This window comes from Onychostoma macrolepis, chromosome 24 (assembly GCF_012432095.1).
Source record: "Onychostoma macrolepis isolate SWU-2019 chromosome 24, ASM1243209v1, whole genome shotgun sequence".
Taxonomy (NCBI): Eukaryota; Metazoa; Chordata; class Actinopteri; order Cypriniformes; family Cyprinidae; genus Onychostoma; species Onychostoma macrolepis.
In genome coordinates this window covers 8,612,131-8,638,934 of record NC_081178.1, presented here as the reverse complement: position 1 = coordinate 8,638,934, position 26,804 = coordinate 8,612,131, and the positions used below count along the sequence as shown (strand labels likewise).

At 41.4% G+C, this 26,804-nt stretch overlaps 1 protein-coding gene across 2 annotated transcripts in view; it reads left to right on the top strand.

Annotated features, from left to right (window-relative positions):
* The first annotated feature begins 9,367 nt into the window (after positions 1–9,367).
* ek1 (eph-like kinase 1) overlaps positions 9,368–26,804 on the top strand; it is a 79,230-nt gene continuing 61,793 nt past the window's right edge. The window contains exon 1 of one of the 2 annotated variants that reach the window (XM_058765955.1): positions 9,368–9,453. Coding sequence is in view for 1 of the 2 variants with exons in the window: in XM_058765953.1 (XP_058621936.1) it covers positions 19,789–20,023 (235 nt within the window). In the remaining variant the exon portion in view is untranslated. Of the gene's footprint in view, positions 9,454–19,746; positions 20,024–26,804 lie in introns of those variants that run through there. The other variant, XM_058765953.1, reaches the window with a different exon arrangement.

Genomic DNA, 26,804 nt, shown 5'->3' with positions numbered 1-26,804 from the left:
TTATCATTGCAGGTTATGAATATCGACTATGTCCTATAGATCGATACAGAGACCTTTCACATAGACCACAGCTATAATACAGCACAGATGAGGCTGCTCCATCATTTTCTCTTAGGTCACTCAGGTAGAACGCGGAGACTTAGAGGCGTCTGCGCTCTGTTCGACTGGACATCCTTGTCTCATAAACGTCCTGGAGCCATATTTAGACATCTTTAATAAAACACAGCACAGGTTTAATGCAAAAACAGCAGCAGACTCTCAGTCTCATTGCCTGAAAGGCCTCTTTAGACAACGTTTTGGTGTGATTACCGTACAAAAGGCTACAAAATGTAATCTAACTTCAGGGTTTGATTCACATCCTGGTGTCTTTTTGCTTCTTTCTTTCTCTTGATTCCTTTTCCCGAGGCTGGTGTTAAGAGGCTGCGTGGAAGAGATAGGAGTCTGGAGTTTGCTTAAGGGATTTTCGGTGTTTTAAATAGAGAGGTTAACTAGGGTCATGGCAGACCAGTGACGTTTTGGGGCAGAAAGCCCAGCTGTGTGCTTCTGATTAGGAAACAGTCTATATGTTGAGGATTTGAGGTTCTGTCAAGGGACCCGGTGTGTTTAGGAAGAGATGGTGTTAATAAAGTCAACATTCGGCTAAAAATATTGTCATCCTGAGAGAGAGATAGGTCAAATAATGTGTGTTATAGATAAGAGTTAATTTCACTGGATCCAATAAAAGCTGTGTGAATGCAACACAGAAATATCTGCTATGCAAGGCAATATATCTAATCCTATTGCTGCAGCAATAAAAATGTGATGTTCACAATCCAGGCGTATGCAATCTTAAAAATATCCCTCGTTCTCTTGTGTATTTTGAATCACTGTAGTCCAGAAGCCTGAAGTTGCATAACTCTGAAGGAAAACCCTGCATCTTGACCTACTTAAAGAGACCATAAGAATCGGCTGTAGCCTGTTTAATGTCGTCCCGCTCTGCAGCTGAATGCATGCTAGATGTCTTATCACTAAATATTGATTCAATTAGGTAGAGCAGCTGTTTGATAATGAGATCTCAAATAATTACAAAGGCTAATCCGCACCGGAGCATTACGGATTGATCCATTTCTCTGCCTTGAAATGGAAAGAAGCGGGATTCTTTTTTGGAGCATCTTTGACAGGGACGATGGAAGCAGAAACCCAATGAACCCGAGTGAAGTACAACATCACAGAGCCAGCGCTGAAAAAACATTCTCTCTTGGTTATTATATAACCACGCCAGAGGGATGGGAGTCTTTTCTCTCCTCTGTGATCTAAAAGAGACATCCAGTGCCCTCTAAAGCATTGCAGAAGAAGACATATTCAGAGACATTACAAAATAAACAACTCTGACAAGGTTTTGTTCTTCCAGGGGTGTGTTGTGTAAGTGTCTTGAGGAAGCACAACAGAAAGAAAAAGTGATGAAGATACTGGGAAATGGTTTTGGTAATGTGTTGGGTGGTTTTTAAGAGGATCTTAATACAGAGTTGAATTGTTTTCTTTTAGAATAGTTCAGTACATATTGGTAACACTTCCCAGCAATATGCTCTTTCAACAATGTCTGTCAATTGTTCTCACATTCGCAAGGATGCAACAGTACACCAGTAAAAGGGAGAGATTTAAATATGAGTGCAAACATTTTTATTAAAGGTAAAAAATATATTTTATTCTAATATAGTAAATATGCATATAATGAGAAAAATCTATCTATATGAATATGCAATATGTATACGAGTCAAAACTTTTTTTTTTTTTTAGTTGCCCTAATTAAATGTAACGAATCAGGTAAAAATGTGTAATCTTTTACTGAAAATGTAAACATTTTATAAAACTTTGATAATTGCTTTAATCCTATAAACAATATAGTGACCTGCATTTCATAAAAAATCCCCTGTCAATTTGAGTGAGTGAAGAACAAATTTATTCTATGTGTATTATGTATTAGGTATGTTACAGTCTCTGACATGTTGAAGTCGCTCAAGCCGCCATTTTCTCCCTCTCTGAGAGCGATGACATAGTCAAAGCATCCGGTAACATTTTCCAGGAAATGCACGTACTCCCTGGACCTCAGCAGACTTCTCGGAAATACTGCCATGTATTGTGCATGTTATTTTGACAGACAAAATATTACATTCAACTGTCGCAAATTTGTTGCAATCGAGTTCATTTTGTGGGTTTGATGCACAAAGTTGTTTTTATTGCCTCTTCTAACAAAAATCTTTTATTTAAACCCATGAAAATGCAGATCCTGTAGTAAATAATAATGAAAAATCACTTTTTAAAACTGTTCCGTTATGACCCCTATATACTGTATATACATACAAACAAACACAGTATATACTGGTTTAATTGTTGTTGTTGTTGTTGTTTTTAATTTAATTATTCAATCACTTCAATTTTTTCAATTATTCCTGGTCTGTATTGTTTAACTTTTATTAAAACATTATATCATATAAAAATCATTGAAACTTCACCTAGGACCTAGCAACCACACAAAACACCCTACCAACCACATGGAAACGTGCTAAAACTATTATAAATACCAAAGCTTGTGTAGCTTTGAAGACTGGTCCTATTTAGGAGCAACAATAAAAAAGCAGAGGTGAAAATCGTTCATCATTAGGTTGCACTTTCGTTTCCTGTTTCTTTCCCATTCAGATGTCACAATGTGACAGAGAGTAAGCCACTCATTCACACAGCTATACAACATCTACGATCCTTCAGATAGTGCCAAGGACTTAAATAAACAGAGCACTGAACTTTACTCAGGCATGTGGCCTTACATTGCCTGCATTCACTGAACTCTCAATGTGTTTTGGCCAGGTTTCTGTCGCAAAAGACTCTAAACTGGCTGTCAAGGGTTTTATTTTATTTGACTAGAAGTAGCTTAGTGCATGTTCAGTGTAACCTTACCACATAAGAGAAACCTTAGCGACTTCCAGAAACCTGCAGCAGACATACAAGCAGCCCTTTCTCTTTCTCTGCACCAGACACTTTTGTACACAAAACCAAATGAAAACAAAAAAGCTCTTTTGTGCTGGCTTGCGGTGCATCAGGGACCGCATGCTGGCTGATTGACGGGGGTCCAGGCTCCACCCACCAGAGGTGAGCAGGAGTGTGGGAAGAGGCAAGTGCACAATGCTCGCTCTCCAGAGGGGTGGGAGGGACCTAAGACCCGGCCCCCGCTCCATGGCAGACAGGGCAAGGCTCTTTCAGCAGACGGAGCCCTAGGGTCAGTATATGGGGCCCATAGAAGCAGATCTGTGTGGAATGGCACGGCCCTCGTTTAACCTGTCCCAGATGGCTCTCTTCTGTGGGCACCACACAAGAGAGTCACAGCAGTCTGGGAAGTTCAGCCTATGAGTTACCAAGTTCAAAGAATAAGTTCATGAAAGTAATGTGGAAGTGGATTTAAATGTAAATTTATAATGTGAAATTATGTAGTCCAGATTACATGTAATCAGTTACTACCCAGCACTAATGATATGAATCAAGATCCTGTCCTATTTAAATCAATGTGATAAACAAGTTAGTTCAAAAGTAATCTAAAAGTAATCAGAAAGTACTCTGATTGCCTAGAATGTGTAATGTAATGGATTACGTTACTAACTACAATTTTTGTCATGTAATTTGGAATCAGTAACAGATTACTGGTAATAGAGCAAGCAAAGCGCGGCAAACGCACACCTTATGAGGTGCAAGTTGAAGGAAAAAATATAAATAAATTAGAAAACAACTGCACACTCACTTAAGCACATTTATTAACGTTTCGGCTAGTAGCCTTTTTCAAGGTATAGCTTCATAAACATGGAGACCAGTATAAATAATGAAGATAATTATACACAGCTGAAAATAATAAAATCCAAATCATTCAATAATTAACAATTAGACTCCAACATGAAGTAATAATCTATACAGACAAAAAAATAAATGTAAATAAAGATTACTATCCAAAATAAATGTACAGAAAACAACTCAGATAAGTAATCTGACCACATATATATGTGATCAATTATACATCTATAATAAAGAATATATGTAATTTATTATTTATTAATGTGAATCATATTAACAATACTTTAACAATTTATCTTTGAGATATTTACCACAAATCTCACTAACATTAAAAGCTTCAGTGAAACCAGCTCATAGTCCAAGTGCATGGGGTGCCTAGAAAAGGATAAAGGCTTTTTCTAAGAACAGTTAGGCCACTGAAACCCATTCAGAGGTATTTTTCTCCATATTAAATGCTCTTCCCATAAGCAGCAGCAGCAGGGTTCTGGAGATCCAGAGGGGCCCCTGCTCAAAGTTCAAGAGCTCCACTGCAAACCCCCCTTCCTATGCCCATCCACCATGGTTACACATCCATGATAGACAAATATGAAAGCATGTGGCTCTCGGCTGCAGCTGACATGATCATTCGTGCTCTGTCTGGCCTCTGGAGCTTGCCAGCAAGCCTCATTAGGCTCAAGCTATCTGCGCTAACCAACAGGAGGTCTTAGGTTGAAGGTTGATATGTATTTGTCAGCCCTGCTACACCTGTCAAAGTCCCTCCCTCTTCATTAATAAGAGCAGGCATGAAGATCTCGGATCCGCCACAGCTTTTGGATTCTCAGGCTGATGGGTACAGATTCTCACTCCTCTGTGCTAAATAATGAAACAGGTTTATGTTAGGATGTGGTGCAGCAGGAGACAATGTGGAAGACACGTCGTGACCACATCTTCCCCAAACAGGAAGGTTCATCTGACAGGTCACTGAAGCATGCAGGGGGGTAATTTTAAAAATTCAGCAGGCCCTTGGTTATTTTAAAGTAAAGAAATATGACATTTAAAAAGAAATGAAAGAAGAAAAGAAAAAAAAAATGTCATAATTTATTCACCTTTATGTTGTTTTGGAGCTTTTAGGCTTAATATTATGCAAAACCTCAATATAATGTCCCTATTTTCTGGTTAATATATGACAGGAATTGCAATGTTAGATTTGTTAATGAACAGTCTTATAAGTCAGAGACTGGCAATGAATATTTTGATGTGGTTCAAAAAAACAGTATGAAAGATTCAAAATCTTGGGTTCAACTCACTGACTTCCAGTCATATGAATTTTAGATTAGGGATATACAATACTTTAAAGAGATAGTTAATGCGAAAAAGAACATTCCTCATAATTTATTCACCTTTATGTTTTTTTGAAGCTTGCTGAAAAATGGTGCACAACCACCATAAATGTATCATACAATGATCCATACAAAATGTAGTCTATGGGTCAATTCATGATAGAAATTACAATGTTTTATTTGTATATGAACAGTTCTTGTGAGTCAAATCTCATCAAAGGATCTTTTAATAGAGTTAAAAAAAACTATGAATGATTTGTTCACAAATCTGACTCATTTTTTTTCAGGTCAAACTTTTTTTCAACTCATTGATTCATGGAAAATGAAAACCTTAATCATTTTACAGTAAGGAGATACAATATTTAAAGAGTTTCAAAAAGGAATCTATAAGTCATTAATAGTTTACATTAAAAAAGTAAAATTCTGTCAACATTTACTCACCTTTATGCATCGTTTTGATGCTTTCAAGCTTAAAGGTATATAAAACATTTATAAAACTATCATAAAAGTACTAAATGTGAAATGTAAGTCGATTTTTGACAAAAACGGCAATGTTTAATTTGTGAATGAAATGTCAAGTGGTTCTTGTGTTCAACTCATTGATTCGATCCAGTCACAGTAGTTCTCGAATACATGGAAAAGGAAAATTATGAGTGAATAATTTGGTCTTTTTCTCACCTAACACACAACTGTATGGCATCAAAGCGCTCCGGTTGTTTGGAACACTTTTATTAAATTTTTGTGGTGATTTTACATGCTTTACGAGGATTACAAGCTTTATTCCCCATTCGCTGTAAATGCATTCAACAGAGTGACTAGCTTAAAATATCTTTTTTGTTTTACACAAAAGAAAGAGAGTCATACGTGTCTGAAACAACATGTAAAAGAAAAAAGCATGCAAGGGTGGTTTGGTTTTGTGGAAACTTTAAAATGTAGCTTCTTGGTTGCTGCATGCACATGTTTTTTCCAGAGTGTCCTGCCTGTCACCAATAGTGTGATAGACAGCAAGAGAAAGACAGAGAAATGCAGATAAAAAGACAGTGGCACTAAGAAAACTCACTGCATTTATTTTTCAGTTGTGGTGTGTACAGGCTTGTCTGAGCCATCATAAACACCCCCGGCACTCCTCCACACACCCCAGGCAGTGTGCCTGATTGTCTGTCAGCCATTGTTGCAGAGGGCTTACACAGTAGAGACATCTCATTTACACTCCCAGCCATCACATTCAGCCACATGAAATGTGATGTCATTTTTTTTTGGTAGGTGACAGAGCTTATGAGGGCTCCTGCGTGGGAGGAACCAGCTGGCAGAGGGGGAAAACGGTGGCCTTTTTCCAAGAGCAGTAAGAGTATTGATTTGACCTTCATCTTTAAATACCAAACATTGAGGTTTTGGTCTAATGGGCTCTGTTGTGTTGGTTCACTTTGCGTCCCCATGCCTGTGATATGACTTACACGGTCAGGTGAATGTGGTGGAACGTTGCCGCAGCAGGGCAGTAAAGTGACTTTGACCCTCTGATTTGGATCTGATCAGTGGTGTATAAAGTACCTGAAAGCCATACTCAAGTAAAAGTACAGATACCTTACCAGAAAATGACTTTGGTAGAAGTTGAAGTCACCGTTTAGAATATTACTTGAGTAAAAGTCTTAAAGTATGTGATATTTATTGTACTTAAGTACAAAAAGTATTTTTTAAATCTTAAACGTACTTAAGTATTGAAAGTAAAAGTACAAGTAAATGCAAAATGGAAAACGGAAATATATATATAAAAAATGTTCATACACAGCTTGAGTTGCAAGATTGTGTTCAGTTTTAACTCTTTCTTCCATTTTGTATTTTTGGGTATGAATAAGAAGCACTTCACCTGGTACTTAGTGTCTTTCATTCCAACATAAGAAAACATTTCTGGAATCTGCATCTGAAATAGCATTTAGATGTATTTACACAGTTTAATGTATCTCAGCCCTGCTAAAAAAAACAATAGAAGCCCAATATAAATCATCATAGAAATTCTAATGGTTTCCATTAAAATACCATTATAAACCATTAGCTTTTTCCAGTAAAACCATTACAAAATTCCTTTTTGTAGTGTGTTTTGGGCATTTTTACAATAGGATTTAACATCCCACCAACAGAATCCATCACATACCAGTAGACACCATTATAGTTTCCATTAAAACCAATACAATTCCCATTATAACCATTACATTTTCTATTGTGTTTTGGGCAGGGTTCTATTGGTTTTTTCAGCAGCTAGTTTTAGGCCCTGGATAGATACAGTGAGGAAAATAAGTATTTGAACACCCTGCTATTTTGCAAGTTCTCCCACTTAGAAATCATGGAGGGGTCTGAAATTGTCATCGTAGGTGCATGTCCACTGTGAGAGACATAGTCTAAAAAAAAAAAATCCAGAAATCACAATGTATGATTTAACTATTTATTTGTATAATACAGCTGCAAATAAGTATTTGAACACCTGAGAAAATCAATGTTGGTAAAATTTGGTACAGTAGCCTTTGTTTGCAATTACAGAGGTCAAACGTTTCCTGTAGTTTTTCACCAGGTTTGCACACACTGCAGGAGGGATTTTGGCCCACTCCTCCACACAGATCTTCTCTAGATCAGTCAGGTTTCTGGCCTGTCGCTGAGAAACACGGAGTTTGAGCTCCCTCCAAAGATTCTCTATTGGGTTTAGGTCTGGATACTGGCTAGGCCACGCCAGAACCTTGATATGCTTCTTACAGAGCCACTCCTTGGTTATCCTGGCTGTGTGCTTCAGGTCATTGTCATGTTGGAAGACCCAGCCTCGACCCATCTTCAATGCTCTAACTGAGGGAAGGAGGTTGTTCCCCAAAATCTCGCAATACATGGCCCCGGTCATCCTCTCCTTAATACAGTGCAGTCGCCCTGTCCCATGTGCAGAAAAACACCCCAAAGCATGATGCTACCACCCCATGCTTCACAGTAGGGATGGTGTTCTTGGGATGGTACTCATCATTCTTCTTCCTCCAAACACGTTTAGTGGAATTATGACCAAAAGTTCTATTTTGGTCTCATCTGACCACATGACTTTCTCCCATGACTCCTCTGGATCATCCAAATGGTCATTGGCAAACTTAAGTCGGGCCTGGACATGTGCTGGTTTAAGCAGGGGATCCTTCCGTGCCATGCATGATTTCAAACCATGACGCCTTAGTGTATTACCAACAGTAACCTTGGAAACGGTGGTCCCAGCTCTTTTCAGGTCATTGACCAGCTCCTCCCGTGTAGTTCTGGGCTGATTTCTCACCTTTCTTAGGATCATTGAGACCCCACGAGGTGAGATCTTGCATGGAGCCCCAGTCCGAGGGAGATTGACAGTCATGTTTAGCTTCTTCCATTTTCTAATGATTGCTCCAACAGTGGACCTTTTTCACCAAGCTGCTTGGCAATTTCCCGTAGCCCTTTCCAGCCTTGTGGAGGTGTACAATTTTGCTCTAGTGTCTTTGGACAGCTCTTTGGTCTTGGCCATGTTAGTAGTTGGATTCTTACTGATTGTATGGGGTGGACAGGTGTCTTTATGCAGCTAACGACCTCAAACAGGTGCATCTAATTTAGGATAATAAATGGAGTGGAGGTGGACATTTTAAAGGCAGACTAACAGGTCTTTGAGGGTCAGAATTCTAGCTGATAGACAGGTGTTCAAATACTTATTTGCAACTGTATCATACAAATAAATAGTTAAAAAATCATACATTGTGATTTCTGGATTTTTTTTTTTAGATTATGTCTCTCACAGTGGACATGCACCTACGATGACAATTTCAGACCCCTCCATGATTTCTAAGTGGGAGAACTTGCAAAATAGCAGGGTGTTCAAATACTTATTTTCCTCACTGTATCTATCCAGGGCCTAAAACTAGCTTTTTGCCACACCTGCGACATGATAAATGGCTGGTGACATCAGTGGTGTATTGTAACAAAGTAATAATACTTTGTTACAGTACTTAAGTATTTTTTGGGAGTATCTGTACTTTACTTGCGTTTTTATTTTTCCGCCAACTTTTACTCCACTACATTTCCTAATTAAAATGAATATTTTTACTCCGATACATTTCCCCGAACGATATTCGTTACTTACTACAAAACAGTCAGAAGTCAGAAGAACAGACTGCAGGAAAGCATGTTTGACGAATCAGTGGTCTGGCGCTTGCAAGTTAAGACTCTTAAAAACACCTTTGCTCATGTGTAAACAAGTGCGCGCACAACCGCGGATGACTCATTTTCCACTCAAGTCGAGTCTGAGGTGTGCGGTATACAGAATATCTTCTGCGATAATATGGTAAGTGTTGTTGTAATAGGGTGACCATACGTGCCATTTTTCCCGGACGCATCATGGACAGGATTTCTATATTGCCTAAAATATCTAGGATTTGGCTTTGTTTGCGTGTGCAGACCGATCGGTGTATGACATCGGTTCCTTATGTTTTCGAAACGCTCTGGAGGTACTTCGAATCAAGGCAATATAGAAATTCTGGCCAGGACGCGTCCGGGAAAAATGGCACGTATGGTTGTAATGATGTGCGATCTGACATTATCAAGTAGGCTATATCACCAAATCACACACAGAGCGCATGCACGTTGATTTATTAGTCTATTAAAACTCAACATTCCAGGCATTCTAAAGTGTAGACGGCTAAAATGCTTCCGTATGCTTTTTATATTTATATAATTTAATATAGTTAACTTAAACTATATCACACAAAGAGTACCATTTTTCTGCAGATATAAGCATGATAACACATTTAATAATCATTTTATACAAGTTCAGTAAAGCAATAAGTGACTTACATTTTAGACATAATATTGCTTGTTTTTGCTCAATTTTGCCAACGAAAATAGTTCCAAACAAAGATCACAGCACTGTTTTGCGCCTCTTAACAATGGACGGTGTTTACTCATTGAATGAATCAGCTTTTTGAACGAATCGGTTGAATAAATGATTCAGTGATTCACTCATTAACACAGTCAAATGCTTAGTTTCTGAATAAATCAGCCGTTTGAATGAATCAGTTGAATCTCAATGACTCACTCAATGACTCAATGCTGTCACCTACTGGCGGTTTTCATTTCACATTTCGACTTTTTTTTTTTTTTCATGTCTAAATATTTCAAATATCAGTATTCAACATTTTATGTTAAAAACAAAACATTAGGCCTATTTATGGATCTGTAACTGCAGTTTAAATGCATCCATGTCCCCTCTCCCTGCTGAAAAAACCAATAGAACCCTGCCCAAAACACAATAGAAAATGTAATGGTTTTAATGGTTATAATGGGAATTGTATTGGTTTTAATGGAAACTATAATGGTGTCTACTGGTATGTGATGGATTCTATTGGTGGGATGTTAAATCCTATTGTAAAAATGCCCAAAACACACTACAAAAAGGAATTTTGTAATGGTTTTACTGGAAAAAGCTAATGGTTTATAATGGTATTTTAATGGAAACCATTAGAATTTCTATGATGATTTCTATTGGGCTTCTATTGTTTTTTTTTAGCAGGGCTGAGATACATTAAACTGTGTAAATACATCTAAATGCTATTTCAGATGCAGATTCCAGAAATGTTTTCTTATGTTGGAATGAAAGACACTAAGTACCAGGTGAAGTGCTTCTTATTCATACCCAAAAATACAAAATGGAAGAAAGAGTTAAAACTGAACACAATCTTGCAACTCAAGCTGTGTATGAAAATTTTTTATATATATATTTATTTGCCTCTTTTCCATTTTGCATTTACTTGTACTTTTACTTTCAATACTTAAGTACGTTTAAGATTTAAAAAATACTTTTTGTACTTAAGTACAATAAATATCACATACTTTAAGACTTTTACTCAAGTAATATTCTAAACGGTGACTTCAACTTCTACCAAAGTCATTTTCTGGTAAGGTATCTGTACTTTTACTTGAGTATGGCTTTCAGGTACTTTATACACCACTGGGTGACATGATAAAATTTACTGGCCAAATTTTTTTTTTTTAAACAATCTTCACATAAACTACACTGAACAAAATTATAAACACAACACTTTTGTTTTTGCCCCCATTTTTCATGAGCTGAACTCAAAGATCTAAGATCTAAGCCTTCATGCTTTCAATGTGGAACTAGCTACAGCTAGACAGACCTTCTTCTCAAACCTTATAAACAGTAACTTAAACAACTCTCGCACTCTTTTTGCTACTGTGGAGAGACTGACAAACCCCCCAAGTCAGATTCCCAGTGAAATGCTCTCCGACAGTAAATGCAATGAGTTTGCTTCCTTCTTTTCTGAGAAGATCAATAATATCAGAAAGGAGATTGGCATATCCACTTTTGCAGAGGTCACACAGATTCGACCGCAATTTCAAAAAGAAGTGACTATGTCTGTTTTTGAAGAAATTGATTGCAAAATTTTGAAAGAAATAGTACAGCACCTTAAATCATCAACATGCTATCTTGACACACTTCCCACATCTTTTTTCAAAAGTGTGCTTGACTGTTTAGAAGTAGATCTCTTAGAAGTGGTGAACGCTTCACTTCTTTCTGGGACTTTTCCAAACTCCTGAAAACTGCAGTTGTTAAGCCCCTTCTGAAAAAGCGCAATCTTGATAACACAATGTTGAACAACTATAGACCAATATCAAATCTTCCGTTCATAGGTAAGATTATTGAAAAGGTAGTTTTTAATCAGCTGAACAACTACTTAAACTTAAATGGATACCTGGACAATTTTCAATCTGGTTTCCGAGCACATCATAGCACAGAGACAGCACTCATTAAGATAATAAATGATATTCGCTTCAATTATGATTCAGGCAAAATATCAGTTCTGGTACTACTAGATCTTAGTGCTGCGTTTGATACGGTTGATCATAACATACTTCTAGAGAGACTGGAAAACTGGATCGGGCTTTCTGGGATGGTACTCAAATGGTTCAGGTCATACTTAGAAGGGAGAGGTTATTATGTGAGTATAGGAGAGCATAAGTCTAAGTGGACGTCCATGACATGCGGAGTCCCACAAGGCTCAATTCTTGCACCGCTCTTGTTTAGCCTGTATATGCTCCCACTAAGTCAAATAATGAGAAAGAACCAAATTGCCTATCACAGCTATGCTGATGATACCCAGATTTACTTAGCCTTATCTCCAAATGACTACAGCCCCATTGACTACCTCTGCCAATGCATTGATTAAATAAACTGTTGGATGTCCCAGAACTTTCTTCAGTTAAATAAGGAGAAAACTGAAGTCATTGCATTTGGAAACAAAGATGAAGTTATCAAGGTGAATGCATACCTTGACTCTAGGGGTCAATCAACTAAAAACCAAGTCAAAAATCTTGGGGTGTTTCTGGAGACAGACCTTAGTTTTAGTAGTCATGTCAAAGCAGTAACTAAATCAGCATACTATCATCTCAAAAACATTGCAAGAATTAGATGTTTTGTTTCCAGTCAAGACTTGGAGAAACTGGTTTATGCCTTTATCACCAGCAGGGTGGATTATTGTAATGGTCTCCTCACCGGCCTTCCAAAGAAGACCATTAGACAGCTGCAGCTCATCCAGAACGCTGCTTCCAGGATTCTGACTAGAACCAGAAAATTTGAGCATATTACACCAGTCCTCAGGTCCTTACACTGGCTTCCAGTTACATTTAGGATTGATTTTAAAGTACTTTTACTCGTTTATAAATCTCTAAATGGCCTAGGACCTAAATACATTGGAGATATGCTCACTGAATATAAACCTAACAGACCACTCAGATCATTAGGATCGAGTCAGTTAGAAATACCAAGGGTTCACACAAAACAAGGGGAGTCTGCTTTTAGCTATTATGCCGCCCGCAGTTGGAACCAGCTTCCAGAAGAGATCAGATGTGCTAAAACATTAGCCACTTTTAAATCCAGACTCAAAACTCATCTGTTTAGCTGTGCATTTGTTGAATGAGCACTGTGCTACGTCCGAACTGATTGCAGTATGTATAATCACTTTCTATTCTTAAATGTTTTAAATTTCTTTAAAATCAATTTTTAAATCACTTTGTTTTTATTGTTGTGATTTTTATTATTTTTAATTTCTTATTATTTTTAATGACTATTTCACTTCCTTTATGTAAAGCACTTTGAATTAGCATTGTGTATGAAATGTGCTATATAAATAAACTTGCCTTGCCTTGCCTATGTTCACAAAAGGCCTATTTCTCTCAAATATTGTTCACAAATCTGTCTAAATCTGTGTTAGTGAGCACTTCTCCTTTGCCGAGATACTCCATCCACCTCACAGGTGTGGCATATCAAGATGCTGATTAGACAGCATGATTATTGCACAGGTGTGCCTTAGGCTGGCCACAATAAAAGGCCACTCTAAAATGTGCAGTTTTACTGTATTGGGGGGGGGGGTTTCCGAAAACCAGTCAGTATCTGGTGTGACCACCATTTGCCTCACGCAGTGCAACACATCTCCTTCGCATAGAGTTGATCAGGTTGTTGATTGCGGCCTGTGGAATGTTGGTCCACTCCTCTTCAATGGCTGTGCGAAGTTGCTGGATATTGGCAGGAACTGGAACACGCTATCGTATACGCCGATCCAGAGCATCCCAAACATGCTCAATGGGTGACATGTCCGGTGAGTATGCTGGCCGTGCAAGAACTGGGATGTTTTCAGCTTCCAGGAATTGTGTACAGATCCTTGCAACAGCATTATCATGCTGCAACATGAGGTGATGGTCGTGGATGAATGGCACAACAATGGGCCTCAGGATCTCGTCACGGTATCTCTGTGCATTCAAAATGCCATCAATAAAATGCACCTGTGTTCGTTGTCCATAACATATGCCTGCCCATACCATAACCCCACCGCCATGGGCCACTCGATCCACAACATTGACATCAGCAAACCGCTCACCCACACGACGCCATACACGCTGTCTGCCATCTGCCCTGTACAGTGAAAACCAGGATTCATCCGTGAAGAGAACACTTCTCCAAAGTGCCAGATGCCATCGAATGCCACTCAAATTGGTTACGAAGACGAACTGCAGTCAGGTCGAGACCCCGATGAGGACGACGAGCATGCAGATGAGTTTCCCTGAGACGGTTTCTGACAGTTTGCGCAGAAATTCTTTGGTTATGCAAACCGATTGTTGCAGCAGCTGTCCGGGTGGCTGGTCTCAGACGATCTTGGAGGTGAAGATGCTGGATGTGGAGGTCCTGGGCTGGTGTGGTTACACGTGGTCTGCAGTTGTGAGGCCGGTTGGATGTACTGCCAAATTCTCTGAAACGCCTTTGGAGACGGCTTATGGTAGAGAAATGAACATTCAATTCACGGGGAACAGCTCTGATGGACATTCCTGCAGTCAGCATGCCAATTGCACGCTCCCTCAAAACTTGCGACATCTGTGGCATTGTGCTGTGTGATAAAACTGCACAATTTAGAGTGGCCTTTTATTGTGGCCAGCCTAAGGCACAATAATCATGCTGTCTAATCAGCATCTTGATATGCCACACCTGTGAGGTGGATGGAGTAACTCGGCAAAGGAGAAGTGCTCACTAACACAGATTTAGACAGATTTGTGAACACTATTTGAGAGAAATAGGCCTTTTGTGATGCACATGATGGCGCGGATCTGACACATATCCAATTTGGATCTAAACTGAATCCAGAACTATCACCATTTTACACTATCTATCTATCTATCTATCTATCTAAACTGAATCCAGAACTATCACCATTTTACACTATCTATCTATCTGTAACATGGCTGACGAGACGTGAGACGTGCGGATCCATTCGCAAGCTTTTATTAGGCAGAGACGTGGTCGTACAGGCAGGGTCGAAACAATGGCAAACAGGCATGGCAGGGACAAGACAAAGAGTAATCCTAGAGCAAGCAAAGGTCGATGATCGGCAAACAGTATCCAGTGGGCAAGGCAAAGAGATAATCCAGGGAACACGGGCTAGAATCCAATACGGGGTAAACAGTGTCCAGACAGCAAGGCAAGGGTTAATCCAGGGAACACGGGTAGAACAAACACGGGGAAACCTATCAGGGGCTTGGTAGAGTTGCTACGGCTAGGGGAGCGGTAAATGCATACAATACTCGGCAGAGAGGCAGAGAAGGTCCAAGGCTTATAAAGCGTGTGTGATCAGTATGTGCGTGGGATCAGGTGTGCGTGTGATTAGTGCAATGAGTGATTGGTGACAGCTGTGATCAGTGTTGGATGATGGGAAATGAAGTCCAGTGTGGTGTGTGGTGTGAAAGTCCATGTGGTGAGCGAGTGACCTCTGGTGGTGAATGGAAGTGCCGACTGGATTCGTGACAGAGCCCCCCCCCTAAGAGCGGCTTCCAGACGCTCCACACAGTCTTTAATCCAGGAGGGAGGTGGAGCGGAGGCGGAATAGGGGGAGGGATGGAGGGCCAGGTCCTTGTGGAAGCGGAGTGATCTGGGACCGAGGTAGAGCCGGCAGAGCAGGAAGCCAGGGCGGAGCAGGCGGGACTGGAGCCCACCAGGGCGGAGCAGGCGGGACTGGAGCCCACCAGGGCGGAGCAGGCGGGACTGGAGCCCACCAGGGCGGAGCAGGCGGGACTGGAGCCCACCAGGGCGGAGCAGGCGGGACTTGAGCCCACCACGACGGATCAGGAACCCACAGCAGAGCCTGGGAACTAGGGAGAATGGAGACACAAGGAGGAGACAGAACATGCACAGACACAAGGACTGAGGTAGGGAACATAGGAAGTTTATAATTAGTCTCCATAGCAGTGACAGGATAGAACGAGAGTTCATTGACGGCCTCCCTAGCCGTGACAGGACAGAACGAGAGTTCAGGGACAGCCCTTCTGGCTGCGACAGGACAGGACGAGAGTTCATTGACGGCCTCCCTAGCCGTGACAGGACAGAACGAGAGTTCAGGGACAGCCCTTCTGGCTGCGACAGGACAGGACGAGAGTTCATTGACGGCCTCCACAGCCGTGACAGGGCAGGACGAGAGTTCAAGGACGGCCTCCTTGGTCGAAACAGGACAGGACGAGGAATCAAGGACGGCCTCTGTGGCCGTGGCAGGGCAAGACGAGAGTTGGTGAGTGGATACCACTGACACCTCCGGAGGTTCTGCAGCGGTTGCCGCCACCTCTGGAGGTTCTACAGCGGTAACAGTCTCCTCGACCGCAACTCGACAGACCGAGAGAACATTGCAGGGCGCCACCACCATACAAGAGGCTGAGGCGAGCCCGGCCGCTTCGGAAGGTTCTGCAGCGTGTGCCGCCACCTCGGGCAGTTCTGCGGTGGTGTACGCAGCCCAAACGCAACATAAAGCGGTTCTCATCAGGGGAAGTGCCTCGGACAGGGGAATATGCATAAGAACAGGAGGGTTAGTGTGAGTTGGTTTGGGGATACCAGCAGTGCGTGCAGACACCAGCGGTACATCCCTCAAACTAGACATCAAATTGGGATTGACATGAAGTGACTCTGGAAGGTCAGCCGTGACGTGCTGCTGCGACTCTGGAAGGTCAGCCGTGACGTGCTGCTGCGACTCTGGGCGAGCGGTGTCGTGCTGCTGCGACTCTGGGCGAGCAGCCGTGACGTGCTGCTGCGACTCTGGGCGAGCAGCCGTGACGTGCTGCTGCGACTCTGGGCGAGCAGCCGTGACGTGCTGCTGCGACTCTGGGCGAGCAGCCGTGACGTGCTGCTGCGACTCTGGGCGAGCAGCCGTGACGTGCTGCTGCGACTCTGGGCGAGCAGCCGTGTCGTGCTGCTGCGACTCTGGGCGAGCAGCCGTGACGTGCTGCTGCGACTCTGGGCGAGCAGCGTGGCGTGCTGCTGCGACTCTGGGCGAGCAGCCGTGGCGTGCTGCTGCGACTCTGGGCGGCAGCCGTGGCGTGCTGCTGCGACTCTGGGCGAGCAGCGTGTCGTGCTGCTGCGACTCTGGGCGAGCAACCGTGGCGTGCTGCTGCGACTCTGGGCGAGCAGCCGTGGCGTGCTGCTGCGACTCTGGGCGAGCAACCGTGGCGTGCTGCTGCGACTCTGGGCGAGCAGCCGTGACGTGCTGCTGCGACTCTGGGCGAGCAGCCGTGACGTGCTGCTGCGACTCTGGGCGAGCAACCGTGGCGTGCTGCTGCGACTCTGGGCGGCAACCGTGGCGTGCTGCTGCGACTCTGGGCGAGCAGCGTGGCGTGCTGCTGCGACTCTGGGCGAGCAGCCGTGGCGTGCTGCTGCGACTCTGGGCGAGCAACCGTGGCGTGCTGCTGCGACTCTGGGCGAGCAGCCGTGGCGTGCTGCTGCGACTCTGGGCGAGCAACCGTGGCGTGCTGCTGCGACTCTGGGCGAGCAACCGTGGCGTGCTGCTGCGACTCTGGGCGGCAGCCGTGGCGTGCTGCTGCGACTCTGGGCGGCAGCCGTGGCGTGCTGCTGCGACTCTGGGCGAGCAACCGTGGCGTGCTGCTGCTGCGACTCTGGGCGGCAACCGTGGCGTGCTGCTGCGACTCTGGGCGAGCAACCGTGGCGTGCTGCTGCGACTCTGGGCGAGCAGCCGTGGACGTGCTGCTGCGACTCTGGGCGAGCAGCGGTGTCGTGCTGCTGCGACTCTGGGCGGCAGCGGTGTCGTGCTGCTGCGACTCTGGGCGAGCAGCGGTGTCGTGCTGCTGCGACTCTGGGCGAGCAGCGGTGTCGTGCTGCTGCGACTCTGGGCGAGCAGCGGTGTCGTGCTGCTGCGACTCTGGGCGAGCAGCGGTGTCGTGCTGCTGCGACTCTGGGCGAGCGGTGTCGTGCTGCTGCGACTCTGGGCGAGCAGCGGTGTCGTGCTGCTGCGACTCTGGGCGAGCAGCGGTGTCGTGCTGCTGCGACTCTGGGCGAGCAGCGGTGTCGTGCTGCTGCGACTCTGGGCGAGCAGCGGTGTCGTGCTGCTGTGACTCTGGGCGAGCAGCGGTGTCGTGCTGCTGTGACTCTGGGCGAGCAGCTGTGATTTGGCTCAACCCGTGAATGGCAGCAGTGACCTGATGGGGTGTACTTGTGGCCACCATTTTGTGAATGGGCTCAACTGTCGCCACCATTTCGTGAGCGCACGCTGGTACGTCTGCCATTTCAGTCACCGACGCAGCGTCGCGTTCCTCTTCCGCGACACCCACAGTAAACAAAGAGCCAGCACACCGCAAAGCATAGTCCATAAAATCCCTTAAACTAACATTAAATTTTCCCTCAGGTAACCATGACTTTATGGGTTCACTTAGTCCAAAACGAAAAATGTCTTTTAGAACCACTTCGTCAAATGGTACTTTGTCAGAAAGCACACAAAACTGAATGACATACTCCTCAATGGATAATCTCCCCTGACGCAGGTCAAGCAGCTGACTGAAGGGGTCCATACCTGACAAAGTTCCGTTAGAAAAGCTGCTGGATCCTGGTGGGGCTGAGTATTCTGTAACATGGCTGACGAGACGTGAGACGTGCGGATCCATTCGCAAGCTTTTATTAGGCAGAGACGTGGTCGTACAGGCAGGGTCGAAACAATGGCAAACAGGCATGGCAGGGACAAGACAAAGAGTAATCCTAGAGCAAGCAAAGGTCGATGATCGGCAAACAGTATCCAGTGGGCAAGGCAAAGAGATAATCCAGGGAACACGGGCTAGAATCCAATACGGGGTAAACAGTGTCCAGACAGCAAGGCAAGGGTTAATCCAGGAACACGGGTAGAACAAACACGGGAAACCTATCAGGGCTTGGTAGAGTTGCTACGGCTAGGGGAGCGGTAAATGCATACAATACTCGGCAGAGAGGCAGAGAAGGTCCAAGGCTTATAAAGCGTGTGTGATCAGTATGTGCGTGGGATCAGGTGTGCGTGTGATTAGTGCAATGAGTGATTGGTGACAGCTGTGATCAGTGTTGGATGATGGGAAATGAAGTCCAGTGTGGTGTGTGGTGTGAAAGTCCATGTGGTGAGCGAGTGACCTCTGGTGGTGAATGGAAGTGCCGACTGGATTCGTGACACTATCTATCTATCTATCTATCTATCTATCTATCTATCTATCTATCTATCTATCTATCTATCTATCTAAACTGAATCCAGAACTATCACCATTTTACACTATCTATCTTTCTATCTATCTATCTATCTATCTATCTATCTATCTATCTATCTATCTATCTATCTAAACTGAATCCAGACAAGAACTATCACATTTTACACTATCTATCTATCTATCTATCTATCTATCTATCTATCTAAACTGAATCCAGACAAGAACTATCACATTTTTACACTATCTATCTATCTATCTATCTATCTATCTATCTATCTATCTATCTATCTATCTATCTATCTATCTAAACTGAATCCAGACAAGAACTATCACATTTTACACTATCTATGTATCTATCTATCTATCTATCTATCTATCTATCTATCTATCTATCTATCTATCTATCTATCTAAACTGAATCCAGAACTATCACCATTTTACACTGTCTATCTATCTATCTATCTATCTATCTATCTATCTATCTATCTGTCCGTCCGTTTTACACAATTTACAACTAAACAAGTTCTCCAGCAAACGCACTCACGCACGCCTACTTTTGACGCCACGCACACACGCGTGACGCCCCTTTCATCCAGCTCGCTGTGGCCAGAGAGTGCAGTTCATGCCAGTGTGGGATCCTCCTGGAAGCAGGCGCGCTGTTTCCTCTCCAGCTCAGCTCAGCTCAGCTCAGTTCAGTTCTCCAGCGCAGCCACCGGCTCACCAGCCCAAGTTTACGCACAGGGATGCGGGCGCGTGGAGCCGCCTGAAAATGGCTCTCTTTAGGATTTACTCTTTCCTTGCTCCTTTTCATTTATTGGTGTTGTGTCAAGCCTTGAGGAATTATCCGGATAATGAAGGTAAGGCATACAATCGCTGTCATGTTTGTGCGCTTTGGATGTTCTTGGATTTCGTTGGACTTTGTCAATGAATCATAAATGAATGAAGGCGAATTCATGTAAATTCGTTTCTCTCCCGGGGCAATCGTATTAAAATCGGGTGCTTAAAAGATAGGATATGCCTTGGAGTTAGAAAACATTAATATAAACAGTCTTTAAAATTCAGGATTCTCATGATCTCTTCTGAGTAACAAAAACAAGAATGCTAGCGGAGCAACATTTGATGAATGATCTAATAATTTGACTTCACATTGCTGAGTTGGAAGGATTAAAAACAAGGATTTGTTCATGATCCAAATATAATCTAATGTCGCCCAAAAGTTAATTTTTAGGATTTAGGACTAGTTAATTTGTTTTGAAAAACCATCCTGAGTGGTTGTCACAGGTGATGCAGCCGTATGGTTTATATAAATGGATATGCACAAATAATGTTGACTAGAAAAGAAAAGTGTCAGTACTTTTTAAAACCGCAGATTAAATAAAGCAGTATTTACTATATGTTGTGGTTTGATGTGTTTAGCATTACCAGGGATGATTTGGACAGGCAATGACAAATGAATGTGAGACACTCATTTGCTTAATTAAACAATTAATTAGGAGAGATCAGACAGAGCTGCTCCCACAGAGACTAGTATTCTAACCCATCCAGACCTATATATCACATAGTTTGACCCTTGAGAGCGATCTAATTTCTTTGAAACTGCCATGAGACAAGTTGCTTTTTGAGTGAAGGAAGTGAATAAGAAATAGGTTTCTTCACTTTTCAAGTGATCCAGTGATATTTATAGACATTTGCGATTTAAAATGCTGTGTTGTCATCTTAAACAGATAGATATCAGGCATTTTCAGACTATATGTTCAAAAATGCAGGATGTCAGTTGAAAACAGTCCACACTGACTTATTTCACTCTGAGCCTTCAAAAATCAGACAATAAATTAACCTCACTGGATTAAAATGGGTTTACTTCGCATTGTTATGAGATTAGGATTAAGCCACCCATTGTGCTGTTGTCAGAAGGAAGGTTCAATGGTGGGTTTAATACACATTTAGGTGGAATCTATCAGATAGGATTTTGTGCAGAGCATTTAGACATGATGTCTTTGGCTGACTGGAGGCTTTGGGAAATTAAAATACACTTTTCAGGGCTTTGACAGTGGGACTTGTGGTGCTTTATTGACATGAGCACATCTCAATAATCATTACATTTAAGTATATATTTGAGTTTTACACTGGTTTATCATTTGTGCTGGCGTAAATTGCCGTTATTTTAGAGGTGTGCACTTCCTCTAATCGCCAGCTGGTGGTATCCCTGAGGTGATTTTATAATATAGTTCTGTGAACGTTTGTGTTGTGAGCAGATGCACATCTGTGTTCATTTCAACGAACTGTTCATTAACTTCTTGTACTGTAGTTTTTGTCTTGTAAGCATTTTCTACATTAAGGATGGGAGACATGTCCCATATCGACATATGCTTAATATCTGTCTTCTGGACAAACTAAAACACATCAGCACATATTTAATGTTAATGACTACATTGGTTTTCCATTCAGGGTCCAAATGACTGATTCCTCAGCACATTTTCTGTTTTTGGAAGACATTACTGCAGTGCTTGGATATTTACACCCCTCTGGAGATAATAAAAATCAAGATGTTGCAGAAACATTTTTAAAGTCACTAAAAAAGTTAATTCACACAAGCTCAACTTGAACCATGTGTTAAAAAAAAAAATCTATAACAGTGGTTCTTGACTAGCTGGATAAAGATCAAAAAATGAGTCGCTAATCTGTTCTGATAAATAAATTAATTATATGCTGCCTGTAACCTAATTATATATAACTAAGCATAGTTTGGATAGAAAAATAAATCATCGCTTGGTGCTAGCCAAATTAGACAGATGAGAAACATTTGAATTATTAGCAACAGCATGAAACCATCAAAATAGACATTTGCAACCCAAGTATGTGAATATCTTTGCTTATTATTAGGCTTAGGCAGTTTATGGTGATATTAATAGACATTATTGCATACTCCGTAAACAATTTTGATGCATTGTTGGGCCACTTAAAAATCTGGATCTCCGAACCAGTGATCTAGGGTTGTTTAATTGTAAATTTAAAGCATAGGTACCTGTGACAACCTTTTACACCATATAAAGGTCTTTTCATTTTTAATGAGTGCCTTCTGTTGCCCTCTTGTTTTTCTAGTTAGCGCTAAGGTCCCCCTCATTAGCTCGTCCTTTGTGCACGTTCTTACTGCATTTAGTGACGGTTTCTCGTCTGCTTTTGTTTCCCTCCCCGGCACTCTGGCAGGGAAATTAGCATGAGAAAACACACTTTTTATGTTCAATTCAGCTGTGCTCGGAGGCTCTGTTTTGCTCTCGTTCTTTCACTTTCCCTCTCACCATCTCTTAGCTACTGACTTAGAGAGAAGCCTGAATTTGCATCTCTCTTGTTTTCGGGATGTCTGAGGAAGTCTGTTGATTAGTCTAACCTGTGGCCTTCTTTTTGTTTTCCGAGGGTATTGGTTGTTTTTCCCCTTCTAGTTGGTAGAAAGAAGGTTTTATACATGAATAGTTCAAGTGCTCGACTGGTTTTTACTTTACTTAAGATACGTTTACAGATCTTAATTAGTCGTGACAGTGCTGCTGTTCCATACCTGCCATGCAGTTCATTATTGAACATTTCGGTTTAAGAAACTGGGTTGGAAACTTGGATCTAGCATAACAAAATCAAATTTTGCATGGTCATATGACTTTTAATGGACCAGTCTGATGTCCAACAGATGTATTTACTGATACAAAGCTCAGAGACAAGCGCTATTGTTTCCAACTTGGACTCATGTGATTAGAAACACGTGCCTGTGGTGAAATTTCTGCAAAATGATGTTATGTTGCTTTTTGAACATTTTGCGAAACTAAGTAGCGCTAAAAACGAGTTCAGATTTATTCAAAATGGATAGATATTAATCTGGTAACATTTTGTTACAGTGGTTGTTGTAAGTATCATAGCAGAAAATAGCCTGTGAGTGTTGCTAAAAGGTCAACGCTAACATGAGAATAATGCATTTGCTGAATCAACCATGCCTTTTTAGCTTGCTTTTACAAGACTTCAAGCTTTTTTTTACTGTGACTCGTGTTTCACGGGGCTTTGTCCTCAGCTCTTCACATTGCAAGTGCAATGCTGTACTGTACCAGGTGAGCATTCGAGCAAGTTTACTTCATCAGAAAAGCTATATATATGTACATCATAAAAATATGATTAAAAACCACGCTGTTTATACTTTAAATAATTGTGTAAGTAGTAAAACAACTCAAACGGGGCAAAATGTGTTTTAAGTTTAGAAACATTTTGAGCCTTCCCCTCCCTTGCCTCACAGTGCTTTGGTCCAAATGCCTGATTTTCTCTTATACATCACCTACACACACACAAGTCCGGTGAGAGAGAGCAAAGTCAATACTCAATAGTTGTGGAACTCCAGTAAGTAAGGCTGTCAAGGCAATTTTATTCACTTAAACATCGGAAGAAGTGATTTTTAAAAATTTTTTTTTTTTTATATAACTTTGAGTCAAAACCATTAACATGAGCTATTACTTTTTCTCTCTCCTGCTGCTCTGAATGGCACACCTTAGACCTTATCGCCCCCGGCTGCATCCAGACTCCTGCGGATCAGACAGCTCATGCGGTAGAACGAGTCTCGATGCCTGTGGCATTTCAGGATAGAGGCACATGAGTGCTTTGGATCGTGGCCGGAAAGCTGGCTGCGTTCCATTGGGTGAAACACCATGTGAATCTCCTGAATGAGATGATTCATTATTGCCCTATTTACCTTTACTTGAGCATATCAGTGTCATATTGCATCTCACTGTGTTCATAGCTGAGCTGATGGAAAGCAGAAATGTGATCTTAATATAATCTTCCTAAGCTTAGTCCTGTACAAAATCCTGTCATTATTTACTCACTCTTATGTCGTCCAAACCTGTATATCTGTTTCCATTGTGGAGCATAAAAGAGGATGTTATGAAAAATGTTTTAACTGCTTGCCTTTGCAATGAAAGTCAAAGGAGCCCAAAACCTCCAACTGGACCCTACTGACTTTCATTAAAAGCACTGAGACATTTATCAGATTCTCTAGACTCTGATTCCATGTTGAATTTCAATCAGGTTTGTACCTTTCCCTCGTCAAAGTCTTAGCGTTTTTGCATTTATGATATTTAGGTTCTGTTAAAGTAATGAGACTTGATTAAAACAAATCCCTTGTGTGTTCATGTGTGCTCACATGGACAAAACCCTTTTAGCCGCCAACAGCTTTGATCTGTCGTTATTGTGAGGCCCACTCCTTCACCTTCATTAACATGCTCTCTACTCTCTGTACCTAATACTCGGCCTTAATGTTTTCTAATGTCTGAGATGGTGTGAATTCTGTTGTGCGTATCTCATTAACAGCACTACGCTTATTACTGATGGCCTGCTCTCCTGGGGATTTGAAGCTCGTGCGCAATGATTCCTGGGAGGTTTTATTGGATTGGACCCCTGCATTTTGTTAATGCAGGGCTTAATTGCTTAGAGACTCATTCCGAATTTGAAAATGGCTGTTTCATGCGTATTACGACATGCTTTTTTCCTTTGATTGAAGTTAAATAAGTATGTTAAAATAAATTACATTTGTTTTATGAAATTTGCTAATTTGGGAATTGAACCTAGCCCATATTAAACTTTGGTGCATAACTTGAACCGCAATGTATGCATAGCTGATTTTATTTTATTTATTTTTTTGATAGCCAAACTGTATGTTTCAGCTCCAGCGAGCATCTTACTCATCAGTGGTGTTCTGAGAAACTAATCAGCCTAATTATAAAGAGCAGTTATGAACCACAAGCTCAAAGGTGATGTCATCGTGTTCTGGTGCAGCCCACTTTAATCTTTCTAATTATGACTTGTGCTGTTGTGTTGTTGTAACCTGTTTCATGCCCTCTTGGGATTTTATGTCCAGCACGGGTGCAGTTTTATCACTGTTGTGCATCTCCACACACACACCCAGACTCATCGATGCGGCAGGTGTGGTCCGAGTCGTGTCTGTGCTTCTAATGAGGCATCCCAAGAGTGTCTTCCCTGCTGTCTTCCACTAACTAACACACGGGTCACCATTTCATGCCATGTTTGGCAGCAGCCTGTTTACACCTCTCATCATTAAACAGACCTTGGCATGGCCAGTCAGTCGTGCCTGACACACATTACACCCATTATTAGGTTGTGAAATGGCCCTTGTGTTCATTGTAATTCACATGCTGATGTGCTTCCTGTCTAAAGGTCATGTCATTTTTTTCTAAGTTAAAATATAAATGTTTACCCAAATCCAGCTGTAGTTTGCAGCTCTTAGACCCTTTTTTGTGATGCATTTAGATTATAATTTATCAGTACATGGATATTTCCTTCCTTTTTACTTGACGCTTCCTACTGTGAATGTCCATTCTTCCTTCATTGAGTGGGTGGAGCACAGTTTATCTCGGCAAAGCCTGTTTGGCAATATGATTCTGTAGTTCTCTGGTATTTGTCTGAGCGATAACAGTGATTGTGTGGTGATTCCTGTCTTGGTTAAGACTTATCTATCTCATGCTGTGGTCTGGAGCTTGGCACGTTTCCTGTGGCTTCAGTGTTAAGATCATGATCTGTAGATTATGACATTCTGTCAGCAAAATGTTCAGTCTAACCAGGAAACGAAGAAAAAAAAAAAACTCAAGAAGGGAAACAAGGTTAAAATAAAAGTCTAGCATTAAATCCTTTATTTTATTGATAAATATTAAAAATATAGGGTAGAAATAATGTCAGGAAACCTCAGTTATGGTTTGAAATAAGACCAGAAGTAAATAAGTCAAAAAGAGAACTATGTACTTTTTCATCTTATTACATAATGTGATTAGTTATTATAATTTGTTTTTATTTAAAGTATTTATTTTATTATTTTATCTTGCTAATTTTAAATGAGACATGAGTTTGAAGACATAGCCTGTCTTCTATTTGTTGTAATTGAATATTTCCCAGTAAAGACAAAATGAATGCTCCTTTTGTGTGCTATTAAAAATAATCTACTTTGCTCTTCTAAAGTTGCAATTACAAGTTTGTCGTGTTCACAAGTGTGGAAAAAATAGGAATCATGAAGTATGCCAGGTTCATTCTTGCCATTTTCTTGAGGAAATCTTATTAAAGCCAAAATGTATTGAAATTTTGTAGTAAATATTCAACTTCTTTTAAATAAAAAGTAGTGTCCTATTCGTTGTTAGATATATATAAACATTAACTATTGCACTATTGTGTAAATTCACTGTGCTAGTTAGTTAGCTTGCTGATGATTCTGTAGTTTCAGTCAAATAAATGATGCTTTCGCTGTGAAAAATACATACAATATGCATAGGTAAATATAAAAAAATTGAGAAAACAATGTGAATTTGGTGGAAAAACAAATAAAATTCAAATCGCTACAGCAGTATTTCTTTCCTCCGCCATGTTTGAAGTTTATGGCCTGTCCAACTCAGAAACACTGGTATCAAAATTGTCTTACAGTTTCCCTGTTGTAATTACAATTTAAGAGGCCATTCATATCCAATTTCCAACTAGGAAACTCGTATTTACAATAATTCCGACAGCATGTGAAGGCAGGATAAAAGCAAAAAAAAAAAAAAAAAAAACATTGGCGTGTTTGGACCCATCCAGAAGTTGGTTGCACATAAATATGTCTGCTTCGAA